This window comes from Bos grunniens, chromosome 3 (assembly GCF_055505025.1).
Source record: "Bos grunniens cultivar Pamir isolate PY7600 chromosome 3, Bosgru_T2T1.0, whole genome shotgun sequence".
Lineage (NCBI taxonomy): Eukaryota > Metazoa > Chordata > Mammalia > Artiodactyla > Bovidae > Bos > Bos grunniens.
This window is the reverse complement of record NC_141167.1, coordinates 67447132-67467978: the sequence shown is the minus strand read 5'-3', so window position 1 is coordinate 67467978 and position 20847 is coordinate 67447132. Positions and strand designations below refer to the sequence as shown.

General features: G+C 41.2%; 1 protein-coding gene across 9 annotated transcripts in view; it reads left to right on the top strand.

Annotated features, from left to right (window-relative positions):
• Positions 1 to 8197: 8197 nt before the first annotated feature.
• The window catches only part of LOC147375770 (guanylate-binding protein 6-like), a 115318-nt gene continuing 102668 nt past the window's right edge, over positions 8198 to 20847 (top strand). For 4 of the 9 annotated variants that reach the window (XM_086390986.1, XM_086390985.1, XM_086390983.1 and 1 more), the window contains exons 1-8: positions 8198 to 8494; positions 14541 to 14615; positions 14985 to 15172; positions 17278 to 17326; positions 17927 to 18085; positions 18437 to 18624; positions 20013 to 20094; positions 20417 to 20572. In XM_086390986.1, coding sequence (XP_086247112.1) covers positions 14570 to 14615; positions 14985 to 15172; positions 17278 to 17326; positions 17927 to 18085; positions 18437 to 18624; positions 20013 to 20094; positions 20417 to 20572 — 868 coding nt within the window. In that variant the 5' untranslated portion in view covers positions 8198 to 8494; positions 14541 to 14569. The remainder of the gene's footprint in view (positions 8495 to 14540; positions 14616 to 14984; positions 15173 to 17277; positions 17327 to 17926; positions 18086 to 18436; positions 18625 to 20012; positions 20095 to 20416; positions 20573 to 20847) is intronic. The other 5 variants (XM_086390981.1, XM_086390984.1, XM_086390987.1 and 2 more) reach the window with 4 other exon arrangements.

The window sequence follows — 20847 nt, the reverse complement described above, 5'->3', positions numbered from 1 at the left end:
TACAGGATCAATGTGCTAGTGGATCTTGTGTCTGGTGGTTTGTAGATAACTGTTTTCTTATTGTATTTTCATGTGGCAGAGAGCAGAGAGAGATCCTATGTTTCATTATCTTTTTATTAGGACTGAAATCCATTCACGAAGGTTCTTCTTTATGATCTAATTACTTTCAAAAAGCCCATTTCCAAATACTATAACATTGGGAATTTTGGCTTTAACATGAATTTTGGGGGAACACAAACATGATGTCCATAGCATTCCATCACTGGCCCCACCAAATACATGTCCTTTACATGTGCAGAATACATTCACTTTATCCCAACAGGCTCAAAATTAAAATTCTTGGTACATTCCAGTAACAGCTCTAAAATATAATGACCAAAGTCTCACATAAGTATATTCTGTATCAGATATGGATGAGGCTTGCAGTAGGAATCATCCTGAGGCAAAATTCTCCAGCTGTGAACCCATGAACCCAGACAAGCTGCATGCTTCCAAGATACAATGGTGGAGCATGGACAAATAGTATAAGGATGGATATACAATCCATCCCCACAGGGAAAAATAGGAGAGAAAGGTGGAAGGTGTGAGGGTCCTAAGCAAGTCTAAATTCCTAGCAAGGCAAGCTCTACTAGATCTTAAGGAAGGACAATAATACTCTTTTTTTTTTTTCAATGCACTGCCTTCTATATTTATTGGGGCAGAATTCTGCCCCCAGGCTCACTGAGTCATTAGCCCCACAGTTCTGCCTGGTGGGGGTTGTGTGGGTGAGGCTCTCCATGGCAGGGGTCATGTGCCTGTGGCTCTGTGGGGTGAAGGTCATATGCCACAGATTCTCTGCTGGGCATTTTCCTCACCCCTTGAAATCAACATAAAGGCACCCCTATACTCCTAAACCACATGTCCATGAACTCTGTGCCTGAGGTGGAAGTGGCAGCCCTGACGATCTCTGAATTGTATTTGGGGTTCTTCTTCTCTTGTCTTGAAGAAGAGTACTTATTAACTGACGAAGAGCTCTATGGTCCCGTTCTCTTGAATCTAAGAAGTCCAACAGACTTTCTTCATTTCATCCCACTTTGTCTGTTTCCTGTAGTTCCAGCTGGCAGTGTTTCTGTGGGTATAGTCCCATCTCTATACTTGCCTTGTGTTGAGACGGCTGATTAAATTCATGCCTCACGCCACACTGATTTTCTTATCAAATGGTTCTGCCACCACAACTTTATTGTGCTCTTCTGAGTGTACTTCCTTATTTTTTATAATGTGGTCAGCCTGAGTGAGAGCTTTCAAAATCTTTACATTTTGGTTCCTCTTTCCTTAGCATTTACAACTTCATTATTTTCTGTCTTCTCACATTTTAGTATAAAGCAGTTAGAAGGAATGAAGCTTCTCTCTCAACACTTAGAAATCTCAACTAAATTTCTAGTTTCATCTATTTTCTACTAAATAGTAGAACATGAAGAAATTGGGGCAGGTTCTTTGTCACTTTACAAAAAGAATTATCTTTCCTTCAGTTTAAAAAAACACGTTCCTTGCCTTATGATCCAGCAACCCCACTGCTGGGCATACACACTGAGGAAACCAGAAGGGAAAGAGACACGTGTACCCCAATGTTCATCGCAGCACTGTTTATAATAGCCAAGACATGGAAGCAACCTAGATGTCCATCAGCAGATGAATGGATAAGAAAGCTGTGGTACATATACACAATGGAGTATTACTCAGCCATTAAAAAGAATACATTTGAATCAGTTCTAATGAGGTGGATGAAACTGGAGCCTATTATACAGAGTGAAGTAAGCCAGAAGGAAAAACATAAATACAGTATACTAACGCATATATATGGAATTTAGAAAGATGGTAACAATAACCCGGTATACGAGACAGCAAAAGAGACACTGATGTATAGAACAGTCTTATGGACTCTGTGGGAGAGGGAGAGGGTGGGAAGATTTGGGAGAATGGCAATGAAACATGTAAAATATCATGTAGGAAACGAGTTGCCAGTCCAGGTTTGATGCATGATGCTGGATGCTTGGGGCTGGTGCACTGGGACGGCCCAGAGGGATGGTATGGGGAGGGAGGAGGGAGGAGGGTTTGGGATGGGGAACACATGTGTACCTGTGGTGGATTCATTTTGATGTTTGGCAAAACTAATACAATTATGTAAAGTTTAAAAATAAAATAAAATTAGAGGGAAAAAAAAAAAAAAAACACGTTCCTCATTTCCATCTGAGTTCTCACCAGAATCACCCTTACATGATTCTCTTCATGGCAGTATTGGCTTTTTCTTGCATCTACTTCAAAACTCTTTCAGCCTCTACCCATTACCTAGTTCCAAATCTGCTTCCATATTTTAAGGTGTTTGTTGAACTTTAGCACCTCAGTTGTTGATATCAAATTCTATCTTGGAAGGATACAGACATTTAGTCCATAACATCAAGAGTGAGTGATGAGGAATTTAATCATAAATCAAGGATGGGGGAATCTCAATAAACTAACCTAGCAGGATTCTTACTAAAGTTGGGCTAGGAAAGGACAAGGATTAAAGTCAAGTTCTACTTGATGGGAAAAGTGAACTCCGAGAAAGCCTCAAGAGGGTATCTTTGTCTTTGGGAGGAGCTATATGGCTAAGAAGCAGATCAGACCCAAAGGAAGAGAAATTGATTGAGGTGGGGAAACATCATAAAAAGCAATTCAGGGTGAAGAATAGGTTGGTAATGGAGGGAATAGAACAAGATGTCTAACTGATATGGAATCAAAAGTAGTAGCCGGGGAAAGAGAAATGGGACAGAGGCCATATTTGAAGATACAATGTCAGAGAATTTCCCAGAACTTTAAAAATCATCCATGTGCAAATGCAAGATTAAATCCAAGTGGAAAAAATGGTAAATATACACCTGAGAAATCAGAATGAAATTATGGCATGCAAATGAGACTATCTGCAGAATATTTACAGAAGAAGAACATATTTAGTTCACAGCAAGACAGAGTGAAAGCTGACTTCTCAGCAGCATCAGTGGAAGTGAAAAGAAAGTGCAAGGTAAAGAAAAAGATAGTTGTTAACCTAGATATATGCAGGAAAAAAAACATTCAAAAATGGGTACAAAATTCATATCTGGTGGAGAGTTTACCATGAGCACATCAACTCTAATTGAAATGCAGGAGTAAAAAGCTCCAAGAGACAGGAAGTCTGGAGTGCAAAAGCAAATGAAAATCTAAGACAGCAGTAGAATGTGAAACAATCAATAAATGACTGACTGCATGAAACAATCATAATAATATATGCTCGGACTGAAAAATGAGAAGATAGAATTAACATTAAATAGTTCAGGAAGATTGGGGCCACAGATCAAGTGTTCTAAAGTCTTTGAATTATTCTGGAGGAGAGTAAAGGTGAATAATTTTGAGTGTGATGATTTAAGCATGAATGTTTTTCACTTATGTCACAATCAGATAAAGAACAGAGAAGGCTTTTAATTTCTGTACTGTGAAACATAAAAGTGACTTACACATCTCAGTAATTCAGAAAATAAAAGACTGAAAAATCGGAGAAATTAGAAAATGTCTTAAAAACTTAATGAACAAACTTGGCTTAATGTTTAATTGTAGAACCTTCACCCTGAAACATAATACTCATTCTTTTAAAACAGATTTGGAGCCTTCACATGAAGCTTACATATACTAAACCACAAAGGAAGCTTTGTAACGTCTTAGGTCAGTTTCCTCAGAAGCAGAGACTGAGAGCTATAGTTTCATACAAATGACTCACTGAGTGAGTGCTTTCAGAAGGGGACTGAGAGAAGGGGGAGAGGAAAAGAATATAAAAATAAAAAAGGTTACAGTCTCAGGTGGAAAGTGGCTTCAAGCTGGTCCCATGTGACCACTTTAGCACAACCAGCACCAGAGTTGGTTCCTCCTTGCAGCAAAGGGTTGGATATCAATATCCCACAGCAGGCATTGGCTGTGGGCCGTTCATTTTGGGCAGAGAAGCTCCCATTTATTCCAGGGAAACTTTCCAGAGTAGATGATTAACCAAGCCAGTTACAAGCAAACATGTCCTTAGACATTGTCAAATGTCACCTGGGGGCCAAATCAGCACCATCGGGAGTTACCAAGCTGGAATAACTGAAACCATCTCTATGCAAACACATCCCAGTCTCATAACTGGTGCTCCTGGGCTTGACCAGTCTTCAGGGTTGAAGAAAAGTATGGAGGAAGGAGCCACTTAACAATGTCTACAGAAGATGTCTTCTTTGCCCTAAGATGTTTAAATTGCCTGATTTGGTGTAGAAAATAAAAGTAATAGGATTCAGTTAGCAAATTCAGGCTGTACTTCCTCAGATTTCTGCTTTTTGTTGCTTTTTTGTTGCTTATTAATGCTTAATTATTATTAAGCATTATGTATTTATTATATATTTATTTATTAAACATTATTAATTATTTATTAAGCATTTTATGCTATTAATGCTTATTAATGCTTAATTAATGCTAATTTCTGCTTAATTAATGCTAATTTCTGCTTAATTAATGCTAATTTCTGCTTTTTGTTGCTTATTAATGGGTCTGGAAGATCCCCTGGAGGAGGGCATGGTAACACACTTCAGTATTCTTGCCTGGAGAATCCTGTGGACAGAGGAGCCTGGCAGGTTACAGTTCATGGGGTCGCAAAGAGTCAGACATGACTGAAGCGACTGGGCACACAGATAGGCAAAACTGATACCACGTCATGCCACCAACCTTACAAATAGACCAGTCTGGGGCTTCCTAGAATTAAAAGCAAGACTTAAAATGCTAAGTGCCATATACTTGCTCTTGAAAAAATAACAATGAAAGGTGCTGTAACTCTTTGATGCAGTTGCTGATGAAAAATTAATCTGTTGATCTATGGAAGAAATCAGAAATTTTATTTGAGTCAGATTTGAGGATTATAACGAGAAGAGAATCTCAGAAAGCTCAAAGAACTGTTCCACCTGTTAGAAGTCAAGTCAGTGATAAAAGATTTTGAGGACAGATGCTGTACATTATGGAGAAGGCAATGGCAACCCACTCCAGTACTCTTGCCTGGAAAATCCCATGGATGGAGGAGCCTGGTAGGCTGTAGTCCATGGTTTCACAGAGTCGGACATGACTGAGTGGCTTCACTTTCACTTTTCACTTTCATGCACTGGAGAAGGGAATGGCAAACCACTCCAGTGTTCTTGCCTGGAGAATCCCAGGGACAGGGGAGCTTGGTGGGCTGCCGTCTATGGGGTCACGCAGAGTCAGACACGACTGAAGTGACTTAGCAGCAGCAGCAGCTGTACATTAAATGGCATGTTTTGGTTGTTCACATAACCTAGAATGAAGAGTCATCATGGCCCTTTATGAGATCAGGAAGGAATGTTATTTTTAAGGCGTTGTCTTGGTGAACAGGGGAATGTTGCTGTTTATGGCTGAGCAGGTATTTCTGCCCATGGTGGAAGTTTTGCTGATACATAATGCAGATACACAGTGCACCATAGGAGGGAGACAGGAGGGCAAAGGGCACAGAAAATTTATATGATTAAATTTTTCTTCTCTTGCCATAAAATATGAACTTTATTTCACATGATGTTTCTCCCCTTACTCCCACCAAATGACACATGGTTGCAGTCATGACTTTTTTCTTCTTCTAGCTTTAATGAGATATAATTGACATAAAACATAGTTTAAGATGAGGGCTCCCCAGGCAGTGCTAGTGGTAAAGAATCAGCCTGCCAGTGCAGGAGACATGAGAGACGTGGGTTCGAGCCCTGGGTAGAGATGATACCCTGGAGGAGGGCATGACAACCCATTCCGATGTTCTTGCCTGGAGAATCCCATGGACAGAGGAGCCTGGTGGGCTATAGTCTATGGTGTTGCAAAGACTTAGACATGACTTAAGTGACAGCACACAGACACATAGTTTAAGGTGAACAGTAGTTAGGTTTTAAAATGATCCAGCATAATGTTTTTCCAGCCAGCCAGTGTCTTATATCACTTGAGGCCACTTGAAATGGCATTTCTTTTAAACAGGATCCAGACTGAAACTGAAAGCAATGAAGAGCTCCTTTTGTAACAGACTCCATTCTAGGAAATCAGCAGCTCTTCTGTATGAGGAAAGGAAGAGCCTGATTTTGAAAATCTAAATCTGTAGCAGAATGTGAAAACTGGTCAATTAAATCTGTGTTCCCAAAGTGCTTCTGCAGATTCTCCTTAGAGACCACACTCTTCCTCCAGGGGACAGCTGGACTGTATTAACATATTATTTCTAAAACAAGATGCTGGGTTGGCCATCTTTTCTGGAGTTAAATAGAAGATGAGTAAAATTTCATTTCAGTTAAATAACATCTCTTTATCCTCCATCAGTTTAGGAAATTATTTTAATAATTCTTCCTTAACCAATACTATATTTTGTGAACAAGATTTATAGAATACATTTCTTAAAATATATTTTATCTTGCAATAATTTTCCATGGAACTCTTTCTGGAGTTCTCCCATGGAAGCTGGGAGATAACTCCAAGGGTATTTTTCTTCAGTAATAATAATAAATTAGCATAATTAAATAATATTAAAATAAGTTATTATAAACATTAAAATATGATAAATAATAAAATAACAATAAAAATGTTGATTTAAAGACTAAAAGAGTTAGCTAGCTGTATATTCTACATCTTTAAAATCATATTTTTATTTTATAGCCTCATGGAACAAAATAAAAACCAAAACAAAAGAGTGAGGCAAAAAGAGGGCAGGCAGGATGCTGTGATCCAGTTGATGAGGGAAAAAAAATTTTTTTCTCTGGACTTGGGTCAGTGCCCGACCCTCATTGTCAGTATCTGTGTCTCAGTAAGTTCAGGGTCACTATCCTTAACCCAGTTAAATTTCAACTCTAGAAGTTACAAGTTTAAGACACTTTAAAAATCTGTCTCTGATATTGTTGGGTATACTTTTAGTGGTTTGACAGAATTTTCAACTGTAAACACTATGATTGATTCTATTTTATGAGATGAGCTCATGGCAATCCAGGTAGAGATCCTACTTTTCTACCTGCTCTTGCATCCAGGTGATTAGAAGTATATGTACCTTACTTGTGGGTCTATGCCAGAGAACCTTGAGCCTGTTCTCCACCAGTCACTCTTATCCATCTTACTATCTGGGAAAGATTGAAGGCAGGAGAACAAGGGGACGATAGAGGATGAGATGGTTGGATGGTATCACCAACTCGGTGGACGTGTTTGAGCAAGCTCCGGTAGTTTGTGATGGACAGGGAAGCCTGGCGTGCTGTAGTCCACGGGGTCACAAAGAGTTGGACATGACAGACAGACTGAACTGAACTGATCTGGATATCAGCTGATGTGGCAGCAGTCAACCTTTGAATTTCCACATATTTGTGATGTCTTAGTGGGTACCAAACAGCAGAATGGAAGGAACCTGAAATTCTGAATGACTCTCTGGAACCTAGAGTGGTGGGACTGTAATATGTCTTCTAAGTTATAGAATCACCGTCCCAAACCATCTCTATCTCCAGTGTCCTCACTTTATTCTCTCTTTCTGTCATCAGAGAGAGGGAGCTCAAACATGACTCAGCATTCCTAGTAACCTTCAAAGTCTCTGCCTGCGGAATACAGTCTATGAACCAAGTCTTTCAACTTTATTCTCAGTGAGTCTGTTACACTGGTTACATGGACCTGATTACTTAGGGGCTGAGTAGCCCCTACTTTAATACATCTGCTCACTGCCTTCATTTGCTTTAAAATCTATTTCCTCCAGTTACTTTTTTAAAAAGACTGACTCACTTTTTAAGATCCAACAGAAATGATACCTCCTCAGTGAAGCTATGCATGAAAAGTGAAAGTGCTAGTCACTCAGTTGGGTTTAATTCTGTGACCCCATGGACTATACCCTGCCAGGCTCCTCTGTCCATGGAATTTTTCAGGCAAGAATACTGGAATGGGTAGCCTTTCCCTTATCCAGGGGATCTTCCCCACCCAGGGATCCAACCCAGGTCTGCTGCATTGCAGGCGGATTCTTTACCAGCTGAGCCACAGGGAAGCCCAATTAATAAGGGCACTTTTAAAAGAGAGACAGACAGGAAAAAAAAAAAAAAAGATTCAAAGCAAAAAATTAAAACCCAAAACCCCTCTATTGCCTTACCAAAATTATGCCTGAGAAACAATTACATCGGCTGCTGTATTCCTACTGCGGAGTAAGGGCCCCGAAGACAACTGTGAAGGAGGGAGCTGCCTGGATTTTGCCCACATTCTGAGTCTCTAGCCTCAGTTAAGAAAGAAAAAAACCTGTAGCAATTAACTGTAGGATACTGCATGTGTCCTTTCGGTTTCATTACTCAGAAACCTCACCCATAACACATGGCTGTAAAAACCTGCTCGCCTTTCAACTTTTAAGGAGCAGAGCAGGTTTCCGGAGGAACCAGACTCAAGGGGAGCCCCAGGGAAGAGCCAAAGCAGCTGGGAATTTGATACCCCGGTGCTCCAAGTAAGTTTCCTCCTACACTTCCCCTTCCAAGCACATTTTTGTTAGCTAACAACAGTGGATCCCCTGGCGTAGACCCCACACTGCGTGCGGGAGGGGAGGCTGCCGGCTGCCTGGGCGGGAGGGCGTGAGGGCCGTTTTGCGTCTTCCTTTGGATCTGATGCGGCTGCGAAATCATGTCCCTGCATACGCTGCTCCTCCCGGGGACTCAGTCCCGGGCTGCTGCAAAGAGCCTCCCTTGGGAGGAGGAATCCACCCCGCCTCACCTTCGGAAAAGCGGGCTGAAGTCCTTTTTAGGACTGAGGGACTAAATCCCGCCTCCTAAAAGAGGAGCTGAGTGGGGTTGCCCCCTCCTCTCTCTTCCCTCTTCCCTCCTCCTCCCACCTAAGACACCTCCTGATTACTCTGCTGGGTAGTGGCAAAACAGAAAGGAAGGTCCTCAACATACGGAGGAGCCTGGTGGACTGCAGTCCATGGGCTCGCTAAGAGCTGGACATGACTGCGCGACTTCACTTTCACTTTTCACTTCATGCATTGGAGAAGGAAATGGCAACCCACTCCAGTGTTCTTGCCTGGAGAATCCCAGGGATGGAGGAGCCTGGTAGGTTGCCATCTATGGGGTCGCACAGAGTTGGACACGGACACGACTGATGCGACTTAGTAGCAGCAGCAACATACAAGTTTATTTTTAAAAATTCTTATTACATATTAACCATGTATAATATTCCAAAAATTCTGCAGAGTTGCATGTATGTGAAATAATTCATTCTCACACTTTCCCTTAAAATAAACCATAAGGTCTAAGCCTATTTTTTCTCCTTCATTGTTTCCAAATGTGTAGTCCTTACCAAAAACAAAGCAAGACAAAAACACAAACATTATTTTCAGTTTCAGTTTCTTGTTCTATTCCCTTTGTGAGAATGAAAAACATGTCTCAGTTTCTTTTCAGCTTCTGTAAAATGGCTCAGAAGGTAAAGAATCTGCCTGCAATGCAAGGGATGAGTTTGTTCCCTGAGTCGGAAAGATCCCCATGCAGAAAAGAATGGCTACCCTCTCCAGTATTCTTGCTTGGAGAATTCCAGGGATAGAGGAGCCTGGTGGGCTACAGTCCATGGGGTTGCAGGTCAGACAAGACTGATCAACTAACACTTTCCATAAAATAGCAGCAGAAAAGTGGGAGGAAAAAAGAGAGCAAGGATGAGTGGTAAATAACTGGGAGCTTTTTCTGGAACTCACTGATCTGAAGAGCTCTGGAATAGATATGTTAATCCGTCAACTTTCTTTGCATGTAAATTAGTCTTGAGATCAGAACTCTTAATTTCTCCTTCAAAATGGTATGTGAGGAATGGAGAGGTGAGAGAGAATATAGCCTGATGGTCTGGACTGAAGGATTCAGATGCTGGCTTTAGTTCTGGGAAAACTCAGCTTTTCCATTTGTACCAGTGGTAGCTGGAACTGACAGCCTCACATCCTGTCACATAGCCAGGACAGCAGCCCATGGTGTGTAAAGAACCCTGCCTGGAGAGATGAGAGAGTAGGATCTTCTCCTGGTTCTTTGGAGAGGGGGTAGGGGAAAGACACATTTTCTCCATCCATGACCTCAAGTTTTCTCACTTGTATATGCATTGAGAGACTCATCACGGTTCTCAACAGGGCTCCACACTAGATTCACTACCTACACCTTTTTTTTTTTGAGTGAAGACCAAGACCATACTTGACTCAGACAGTTCTGGCTGGTTTTATTTATTGAATAAGGAAAAAAAATGATACCCCAAAACAAATAGGCAGCCTAAACATGGCAGCCTCATTTTATGCCCAGTCACACCCTTAAAAGTTGGGAAACAAGCATGTTGCCTCCTGGCCTTGGTTGTAAGCCATTGCTCAGGTCCAAGCTGCCTCTGACACCCCGTGGGGCTGCTTGTTTCTGGATACTTTCTGAAAATTGGGAAGGACCAACTCAGCACTTCTGGGAAACAAGCAGTGCTTCCTTCTTCCTGGGAAGTTATCTCAAACTTCCCTGGTGGCTCAGATGGTAAAGCATCTGCCTACAATGCGGGAGACCTGGGTTCAATCCCTGGGTCGGGAAGCTCTCCTGGAGAAGGAAATGGCAACCCACGCCAGTATTCTTGCCTGGAAAATCCCATGGACGGAAGAGCCTGGTAGGCTACAGTCCATGGGGTCACAAAGAGTTGGACATGACTGAGCTACTTTCTTTCTTTCTTTCTTCTTCCTTAATGTAGTCCTGTGGTAGACATGTCCAAGAGTTGTGCAGACCCTCCTGAGGGAAGAGTTCAGTTCTGAGTCTTTTTACATGGATATTTTTGAGCAGTTATACTTCACCGAAGAACAGATATTCTTCATTGACTTTTTAATTAAGATATACTTTTTATTGGTTTATTACACACATGTTTTTCTTTTTTTTTTTTTAACATACATCTTTTTCTTGATGTTGACCCACATTTCTATTTGGAAAAACAAAACCAATTTTCTGATGACCCAATTTCCCTACACAGAGGGTGATTGTTAAACTGTGTGGCCAAAAGGATTTTGATGACTTCTAAAAAAGAAAAGAAACAAAAACTGTTTCCCTTTTGGATCCCAAACTCCTCCAATCTCTTGAATAGTATAAATGGTTCTAAAGATACTGTATTTCATTGATTTGTCATATGTCAAACTGGAGTTGTCAATCATCACAGATTTTGATGAATACTTGCTATCCCTATCACTAATTCTAAGCTGTTCTCAACAACTAAGACCAGGGAACAGAAGAGATGCATGAAATCTGTGTCTTAACATTTCATGGTTTGTGTTCCCAAGGTCATCTTAGTCCCAGGTCCTCCCTCAGCATTAGCTTCACTGCTCTGTTTTATTTTTAATATGTTTTCCTGGGAAATTCTTCTTTCAGAATACACCAGAGTATGTTACCTGAAAAAAGACACTTTCATTTTTAAAATGCAGTGACTTGGAGATCCATAAAGATTAATAGAAAGGAAATCACTAATTTAGTAGCAGGAGATGTGGTTTATGAAGATTTTCCTACTTATTGTTTGGTAGGAAATGCCAAATTTCCTACCAAATATTTGGTCGCTAAGTTGCGTAGGAAATACCAAATTTCCTACCAAATATTTGGTCGTTATTTGGTTGCTAAGTTGCGTCTGACTGTTTGTGACCCCTGCACAAACTGCAGCACACCTGCAGTCCACCTGCAGACCCCTGGTGGACTGCAGCACACCAGGCTCCTCTGTCCTCTCCTATCTCGTGGAGTTTGCTCACATTCACGTTGATACTACATGGATATGGTAAATGATTAAAAAATCATTTAGATGTGTAGTTTTGTACAGATTTGTAGTTTCAGAGTTATTGATCATTCATCATGGCTGACTTATCCAGTACTGTGAATGCTTGTGGCGACCTTCCTGGATGCCTTCAATGATGGTGGTTCCTTGTTTGGAGAACCTCTATCCTCGTGTGGAAACTGAGCAGCTATGCAGAAGGAGGTTTCCACAAAAATGGTCCTGTCAAAGATGGCCTACAGAGAAGATGTAATGGAGTACTCCAGGCTTCCCTGGCTGCTCAGTGGTAAAGAACCCGTCTGCCGGTGTAGGAGACACAAGTTCAAAGCCCTGGGTCAGGAAGATCCCCTGGAGGAGGGCATAGCAACCCACTCCAGTATTCTTGCCTGGAATCCCATGGACAGAGGAGCCTGGTAGGCTACAGTCCAGGGGGTCACAAGAGAGTCGGACACGACTTAGCACCTAAACAACAACAACAATGGACTACTCCATCAAATATGACAAACCAGTCATTGAAGTAGTACATGATAATTTGTCTTAATGGTTGATGCTTCATGTTACCTCTGATACCTTGAAGCCACACTGTTATCCACAGGTTTACTACCATTCATAGTAGAAAGATTCTGATTCTTTTGAGTAGAGTGTTCTAATAGATTATATTACTACAATTTGTGGCCTTCTCTCCCAAGCTCAGTGCTTCCTTGGTGGCTCAGATGGTAAAGAATCCACCTGCAATGCGGGAGACCTGCAATGGGTTCGATCCCTGGGTTGGGAGGATCTCCTGGACAAGGGAATGGCAACCCACTCCAGTATTCTTGCCTGGAATACTGACAAGACATGGACAGAGGAGCCTGGAGGTATACAGTCCATGGGATTGCAAAGAGTTGGAAACAACTTAGCAACAAACACTCACACTTTCCCAAAGTCAGGCAATTTTTCTGGAAATCTGTCTGACCACTGAAGCAAAGTCAGTACAGAATTCAGATGTCCTCCTTGACTGAAACTTATAAACACACTTAAGTTATTTTGAGCTTGTTGCTTTTACTGTGTACTCTCTCCCATTCATTGTAACCCAAGTTTCTCTGGGAAGATTCTCTTACTAGATATTTCTTTACTTTGCTTTTAGTGGTATTACTGTAAATCATGTCCTATATATTGAATCTCAGGATGCTGCAAATGTGAGGAACCATAATATGAAAAATCTTAGGATGCTACAACTGTGAGCAACCATAATATAAACCAACATTTCATACAGAAGACTCAGGGGGCTTAGAAAGTTGCTAGTTGTCTTAGAGTATTTCAGTTTCTTTTTCTGAGGTGGGAGTAATTCAAGTTTCCTTAAACAGTTTTATTGAGGTGTAAAACAAACACCATAAATTTAATGCATTTAAAATTTACAGTTGATACAAATGTACCAAATTGAGAAAGGAGTACATCAAGGCTACATATTGTCACCCTGCTTATTTAACTTATATGTAGAGTACATCATGTGAAATGCCAGGCTGGATGAAGCCCAAGTGGGAATCAAGATTGCTGGGAGAAATATCAATAACCTCAGATATGCAGATGACACCACCCTTATGGTAGAAAGCAAAGAAAAACTAAAAAGCCTCTTGATGAAAGTGAAAAAGGAGAGTGAAAAAGTTGGCTTAAAGCTCAACATTCAGAAAACTAAGATCATGGCATCCAGTCCCATTACTTTGAGGCAAATAGATGGGGAAACAGTGGAAACAGTGAGACTTTATTTTCTTGGGCTCCAAAATCACTGCAGATGGTGACTACAGCCATGAAATTAAAAGATGCTTGCTCCTTGGAAAAAAAGCTATGATCAACCTAGAACAGTATATTAAAAAGCAGAGACATTACTTTGCCAACAAAGATCCATCTAGTCAAAGCTATGGTTTTTCCAGTAGTCATGTATGGATGTGAGATTTGGACCATAAAGAAAGCTGAATGCCAAAGAATTGATGCTTTTGAACTGTGGTGTTGGAGAAGACTCTTGAGAGTCCCTTGGACTGCAAGGAGATCAAACCAATCCATCCTAAAGGAAATTAGTCCTGAATATTCATTGGAAGGACTGATCCTGAAGCTGAAACTGCAATACTTTGGTCACCTAATGTGAGGAACTGACTCATTGGAAAAGACCCTGATGCTGGGAAAGATTGAAGGTGGGAGGAGAAGGGGACGACAAAGGATGTCACATGATGACTCGATGGGACATGAGTTTGAGTAAGCCCTGGGAGTTGGTGATGGACAAGGAGGCCTGACATGCTGTTATCCATGGGGCTGCAAAGAGTCGGACACAACTGAGTGACCGAACTGAACTGAACATATGTACCAGGGTAAATGTACAGTGATTTCACATGGAGAAGGTGTTTTCAGAAATCTTCCTGGAAGGTGTGTGGGATGTAAACTGTGAAATATTTTTACATACTATCCAGGGTGGGATGTCTCCAGAAGAACCACAAACAGAAAAAAGATTGTGAAAAATATGAAAGGGCTTATAGTTACCTATTTGTAAACCTGCACATTCTTCTGACTAGTGGAAGCTAGCATGTGGTTTGGTGGAGTTGAGGGGAGGCAACACTGGCAAGGAGGTGCAGGGGTAGGGAGGTGGGCAGAATCTTGGAAATTGCATTTGTAGGCAGTTGGAAGCAACCAGTGAATGTTATTCAGAACAGTTCACTTGTCAGAACACTTTAATGGAATTCTAGATATGACCTGCTTGACATGTCTTTGCCCCTTTCTGTCTCCAGAGCTAAAAGAAGAATTAGAAGAAAGCTGCATGAATAAAGATGGGATCCTTCATGATACAGAAAAGACCTCAGCAGGTACAGGGGAGGGTTCTGCTCACAGTAGGGTGGAGTTCTGCTCACAGTTCTGCTGCAGTGGCCCCTGAGACTCTGACAGGAAGAATTTCCAGAAGCAAGGACCTTCTCCTTCTATGAACACACTCTGTTTCATCTCATAATAATAAAGAGAGTTGTGGTTGTAGGTCCAGGCAGCCAGTCAGAGTCTTTCCTAGCACATTCCCAAACCTGCCCTTGATGTACAGTCACAGGTGAAGTCAGACATGTCATGTCCATTTGCTTTTTCAAGACAGTCTGGTCACTGAGAAGGTGGAGGTTTGAGGGATGAGAGGTTGTAGCTCTTAGGACTGACTTTTGTTTTCTCCTCTCTCTAACATCTTCCTGGACCAGCAGAGCAGTACGAAAGAGAAGCAGCTAAGAGGGAAAAGGATTCTCTTGAGCAAAAGATTAAAGAGCTGCTACAAATGTTAGAGAACCAAGAAAGAGCCTTCAAGATATTTAGAGTCAAAATCACCAGCAAGATGAGAGAAAGAGACAAGCTTCTGAGAAGGATGAACAAGAGGATTGAGAGGCTGGAGGTAACTTTGTGTGGGTCTGGGCAGTGATGGTAGAAAAAGTCCTCAAACCCCAGGAAGGGATGGGTGGAAATTAAAGCAAAGTCATAGAGAGAAGCACCATGGTCCTTGACTGCTTTTGACTCATTAGAAGCTCTGAGTTTTTAATGGTTTGTTATTTAGTTGCTAAAGTGTGTCTGACTCCTTGCAACCCTCTGGACTGTAGCCTGCCAGGCTCCTCTGTGCATGGAATTATCCAGGAAAGAATACTGGAGTGGGTTGCCATTTCCTTCTCCAGGGGATCTTCCCAACTCATGGATCAAACCTGTGTCTCCTGCATTGGCAGTTGGATTCTTTACCATTGAGCCACCAAGGAAGCCCTTTTAATGGCTTAAATCCAAGCATTTGGGTTCTGATCACTGTGAGTTTCTGAAGATTCCAGGAGGACCTTGGAACCTCCAAGCATTTATAAATAACTTTCCCATGATTTGAGAGAATAGCATTGAAATGTGTATATTACCATATATGAAATAGATCACCAGTCCAAGTTCAATGCATGAAACAGGGCGCTCAAAGCCGGTGCACTGGGACAACCCTGAGGGATGGGATGGGGAGGGAGATGCGAGGAGAGTTCAGGATGGGGGATACACGTACATCCATGGCTGACTCATGTCAGTGTGTGGCAAAAACCACCACAATACTGTAAAGTAATTGGCCTCCAATTAAAATAAATTAATTAATTTAAAAATAAAAACTTCTCCCAGAGCTTGTGTTGCTGTTTTGAGGGATTCCTGGATAATCTCATGGAGTCAGTATTAAATAGGATTCACAGAGTTATCAGGTGGTTATTCTGAGTGTATCTACTAGATGCCGGAGATGTTACTGGAGTAGTACATGTAATTTGTCTTAATAGTTGATTCTTCATGTCACCCACTTTACCTCAATGCCATCTTATTGGCTACAGATTTACTACTATTCAAACCCTGATGGCTCAGTGGTAAAGAATCCACTTGCAATGCAGGAGACTTGGATTCAATCCCTGGATTGGGAAGACCAACCCGGTACAGTATTCTTGCCTGAGAAACCCCATGGACAGGGGAGCCTGGTGGGCTATACAATCCATGGGTTTGCAAGAGTTGGATACAACTTAGTGACTAAACCACCATTATAGTAGCAGGATCTTGATTCCTTTAAGAGAGTCTAAATCACTATATTACTCCAAGTGATCTTCTCCTGTTCCAAACTCAGGCACCTTTTCTGGAAAACTGTCTGACCTCTGAAGAAGAGCAAAGACACTCAGATGTCCTTGACAGAACATGCCCAAAGTTTCCGTATCTACTTGGAACACACCTAGCTTATTTTTAGCTTGTTGCTTTTTGTGTACATTCTCTATATTCACAGGAAACCAAGTTTCTCTGGGAAGATTCTCTTACCAGATGAGTCTTCATCTTTACTTTGCTTTTAGTTATATTACTGTTAACCATATCCTGTAGATAGAATCTCAGGATGCCACAACTGCAAGGAACCATAGAGATTATATAATGTAAATTAAACATCTTGCAAACATGGCTCAAGGAGTTGACACTTATTAGTAGCCACAAAGAGACTATTTTCCCAGATGGAGTAATTCAGGTTTTCTTTAAACAGTTTTATTGAGAGATAATTAAAAAAAACTACCAATAAAATTTCATTTCTTAAAAATACATGATTGATAAGAATTACTCATGTGAATGTACACTAATTTTCACATGGAGAAGGTGTTCTCTGAAATCTTCCTGAAAGAGGCATATGATGTAAATTTTGAAAAACTGGTGCATCTTATTCAAGGTGGGATGTTATCAGAAGAGTTAAAAGCAGAAAAAACAGCATATGAAAAATATAAAAGTCTCCAAGTTTGCATACTTATAAAACTGCACATTCTTCTGATGGGTGGAAGCTAGCATGTTGAGGGGAAGCACCATGGTGAGGAGGCTGCAGGGGTAGCCAGGTAGGTGGGATCTGGAAAATTTACCTGTAGGCAGTGAGAAGCAACCAGGAAGTGTTGCTTCAAACAGTTCATTTCTCAGAATGTTTCAGTGGAAGTTTAAGTTTGACCGGCCTGACATGTCTTTGCTCCTTTGTGTCTCCAGATCTTAAGAAAGATAAGGGAAGAACAAGAGGAATACTACATGAAGAAAGGTGAGGAGTGGAGAGAGCCTCAAGAAAGGGTGGATATATGTATATGTATATGTGTATATATATAATTATGTTGTATATTCATGTTGTATATTCATGTTGTATGACAGAAACCAACACAACATTCTAAAGCAATTTTCTTCCAATTAAAAAAAATAAAATGTTGATTAAAATTTGAAAAAAAGAAAGATTCTTCATGATTCAGAAAAGACCTCAGCAGGTACAAGGTGGGCTGTCCTCACAGTAGAGAGGGGAAGTACAAGGTGGGCTCTCCTCACAGTAGAGAGGGGAGGTTCCTGCAGTGCTCTCTGAGACTCTGACAGGAGAACTTCCAGAAGGACGAACTTTCTCACCTCTTGTGAACTCACTTTGCTACATCTGAAATAACAAGGACAGTTGTGGTTGTAGATCTAGCCAGCCAGTCATGGCCTTTCCTAGCATGTTTTCACACTTGCCCTTATGTGTGGTCTCAGGTGAATTCAAACATGTCTATCTTTTTTCAGACAGTTTGGTCACTGAATGTGGAGGTTTGGGGGATGAGAGGTTGAAGCTCTCGGAGTTGACTGTTGTTTCCTTTCCTCTCTAAAAATCTTCCTGGAACAGAGGAGCAGATCAAAAGAGAGGCAAGTGAGAGGGAAAAAGACCCTTCTGAGCGAAAGGTTAAAGAGCTGCAGAGACAGTTGGAGAACCAAAAGAGAGTTTTGGAGAGATTAACAGCCAGAGTGAGAAAGGAGATAAGAGAAAGAGAGAAGACCTCAGCAGGTACAGGGGAGAGTTCTGCTCACAGTGGGGTGGGGAGGTTCTTGCTGTGCTCTGTGAGACTGCTACAGGAGTAATTTCCAAAAACAAGGACCCTCTTCTCCTTCTCTGAACACACTCTAAGCTATATCTGAAAACAACAAGGTAAGTTGATGTAGGTCCAACCAGGCTGCCAGGGCCTTTCCTAGAACACTCCCCAAACTGCCCTTGATGTGTGGTCACAAGTGACTTGAAATGTTTTACATGTCCACCTGCTTCTACATTTTGGTCAAGAAAGGAGGGTTGGGTGCTGGAGAGTATAGATCTCAAATCTGACTGTTGTTTTCTTCCTCCTCTAAATCCTTCCTGGAGCAGAAGAGTGGGCCAGAGGAGAGGCAACTGAGAGGGAAAAGGAACCTCTTGAACAAAAGGCTAAAGAATTACAGTCAAAGATGGAGGGCGACAGAAGTGCCATCTTGAAGGAAGTTAGACTCAAAACGACAAAGATGAGAGAAAGAGAAAACCTTCTAAGAAGGATGAACGAGAGGTTTGAGATGTTGGAGGTAACCTAGTATGGGTCTGGGCAGTCAGTGCCTGTGGAAAAAGTATTGGGACCTCAGGAAGGGGTGGGTGGAAATTAAAGCATAATCACAGAGAGAAGAACTATTCTCTTTTGCTTTCAATTCACTAGAAGCTCTGGGATTGTAATGGCTTATATCCAGTCATTTGGGTTCAGTTCACAGTTTTTGAAGAGTCCCTGAGGACCTTGGTATCTCCAAACATTTATAGAATATAAATAACTTTTCCAAGCCTTGTGCTGCTGTTTTGAGAGATTCCTGGTTGATCTCATGGAATCAGTATTAAATGGGGCTCCCAGGTTTAACAAGTAGACATTCTGAGTATGTTTAAGGCAAGTAGGATAAGTTACTGAAATAGTACCTCATCATTTTTCTTAACAGTTGACACAGATTTAGTGCTATTCATTGTAGGGGGATCCTGATTTCTCTGAAAGAGTTCTAATAGACTATAATATTCTATTCCAAACTGAAGCACTTTCTCTGGACATCTGTCTGACCTCTGAAGCAATGTCAGTACAGATGTCTTCCTTGACTAAACACTTGCATAATTTCCTTATATGCTTAGAAAAGACAAGTTATTTTGAGATTGTTACTTTTACTGTGTACTTACTCCCATTCAGAGCAAATCAAGCTCCTCTGCAGAGCTTCTCCTACCAAAGCTTTCTTTATCTTTATTATGCTTTTAGTTGTATTGCTGTTATTCATGCACTATAGATAGAATCTGAGGAAGCTACAGCTGTGAGGAACTATAGACATTATATTAAAATCCCTACATTTCACCTAGAAACTCAAGGAATAAAGATACTTACCAGTATGTCTTATAGTATTTCAGCACTTTTTTTCTGAGATGCAGAGATTCAGGTTTATTTAAACAGTTTCATAGAGATGTAATTCACAAGCCATAGATTTCAGGGATTTGAATGTACAACTATATTTAATTAAATGTACATGTATGATTGATACAAATTTATGCACATAAAAGTACAGTGATTTCATATAGGGAAGGTGGTTTAGTGAATGTTCCCAGAAAAGGTGTGTGATGTAAATTTTGAAAAATTTGTGCATATTCTCTATGGTAGAATGTTATCTGAAGAGCCAGAAGCAGGAAAAACAGCATACAGAAAATATGAAGGGGACCAAGGTTAAATATTTGTAAAACTGCCCATTTTTCTGACTAGTGGAACCTTCATGGATGGTGGAAGCAACACTAGCAGAGGAGGCTGGAGAGTTAGTGAGGTAGGCAGGATTTTAGAAACTTGTAGGCAGTTGAACACAACCAGGTAATATTATTGAGAATAGTTCTTTTCTCAGAATATATCAATGGGGAGTTCATGTTTGACCGGCCTGACGTGTCTGCCTCTCTGTGTCTCCAGATCTTGGGGATGATAAAGGATGAGCTAGGGGAATGCTGCAAGAAGACAGATGAGCTTTGTAATGCAGCCAAGACCTTGGCAGGTATGGGGGAGGGCTCTGCTCACTGTGGGTGGGGAGGTTCCTGCAGTCCCCTCTGAGAACTCTGACAGGATGAACTTCTGGAACTTCTGTGAATATGCTCTGTTTCATCTGAAAATAAGGTGGCTTGTGGTTTTAGGCCCAGTCAACCAGTCATTCCCTAAACTTGCCCTTGATATGTAGTTACAGGTGACTACAGCCATGACCATCTCCTTTTTCACAACAGTTTGGTCACTGGGAAAGTGAAGGTTTAGTGGGTAGAGGTTGTACCTCTCAGGGCTGACTGTTGTTTTCTTTCCTCTCTAAAAACTTCTTGGATGAGCAGAATGCACTAAAGGAGAGCCATCTGAGAGGGAAAAGGAGCTTCTTGAGCAAAAGTATAAGGAGATAAGTCAAAAGGTGGAGGACCAAAAAAAAGACTTCGAAGAATGTGTAGGCAAAATGATAGAGAAAACAAGAGAAAGACAAAAGATTTCAGCAGGTACACGAATGGGCTCAGCACACAGTGGGGTGGGGAGGTTCCTTCAGTGCCCTTTAGGAGTCTGATGGGAGGGACTTCCAGAAGCAGGGAGCTTCCTGCCCTGTGTGAACATACTCTGTTATATCAGAAAATAATAATGCTGGTTGCGGCTGTAGGTCCAGCCTGCCAGTCAGGGATTTTCCTAGGAGATATCCCACCCTGCCCTTGGTGTGTAACACTGGTAAATCCAGACATTTCCATCTGCTTTTTAATGACAGTTTGATCACTGAGAAATT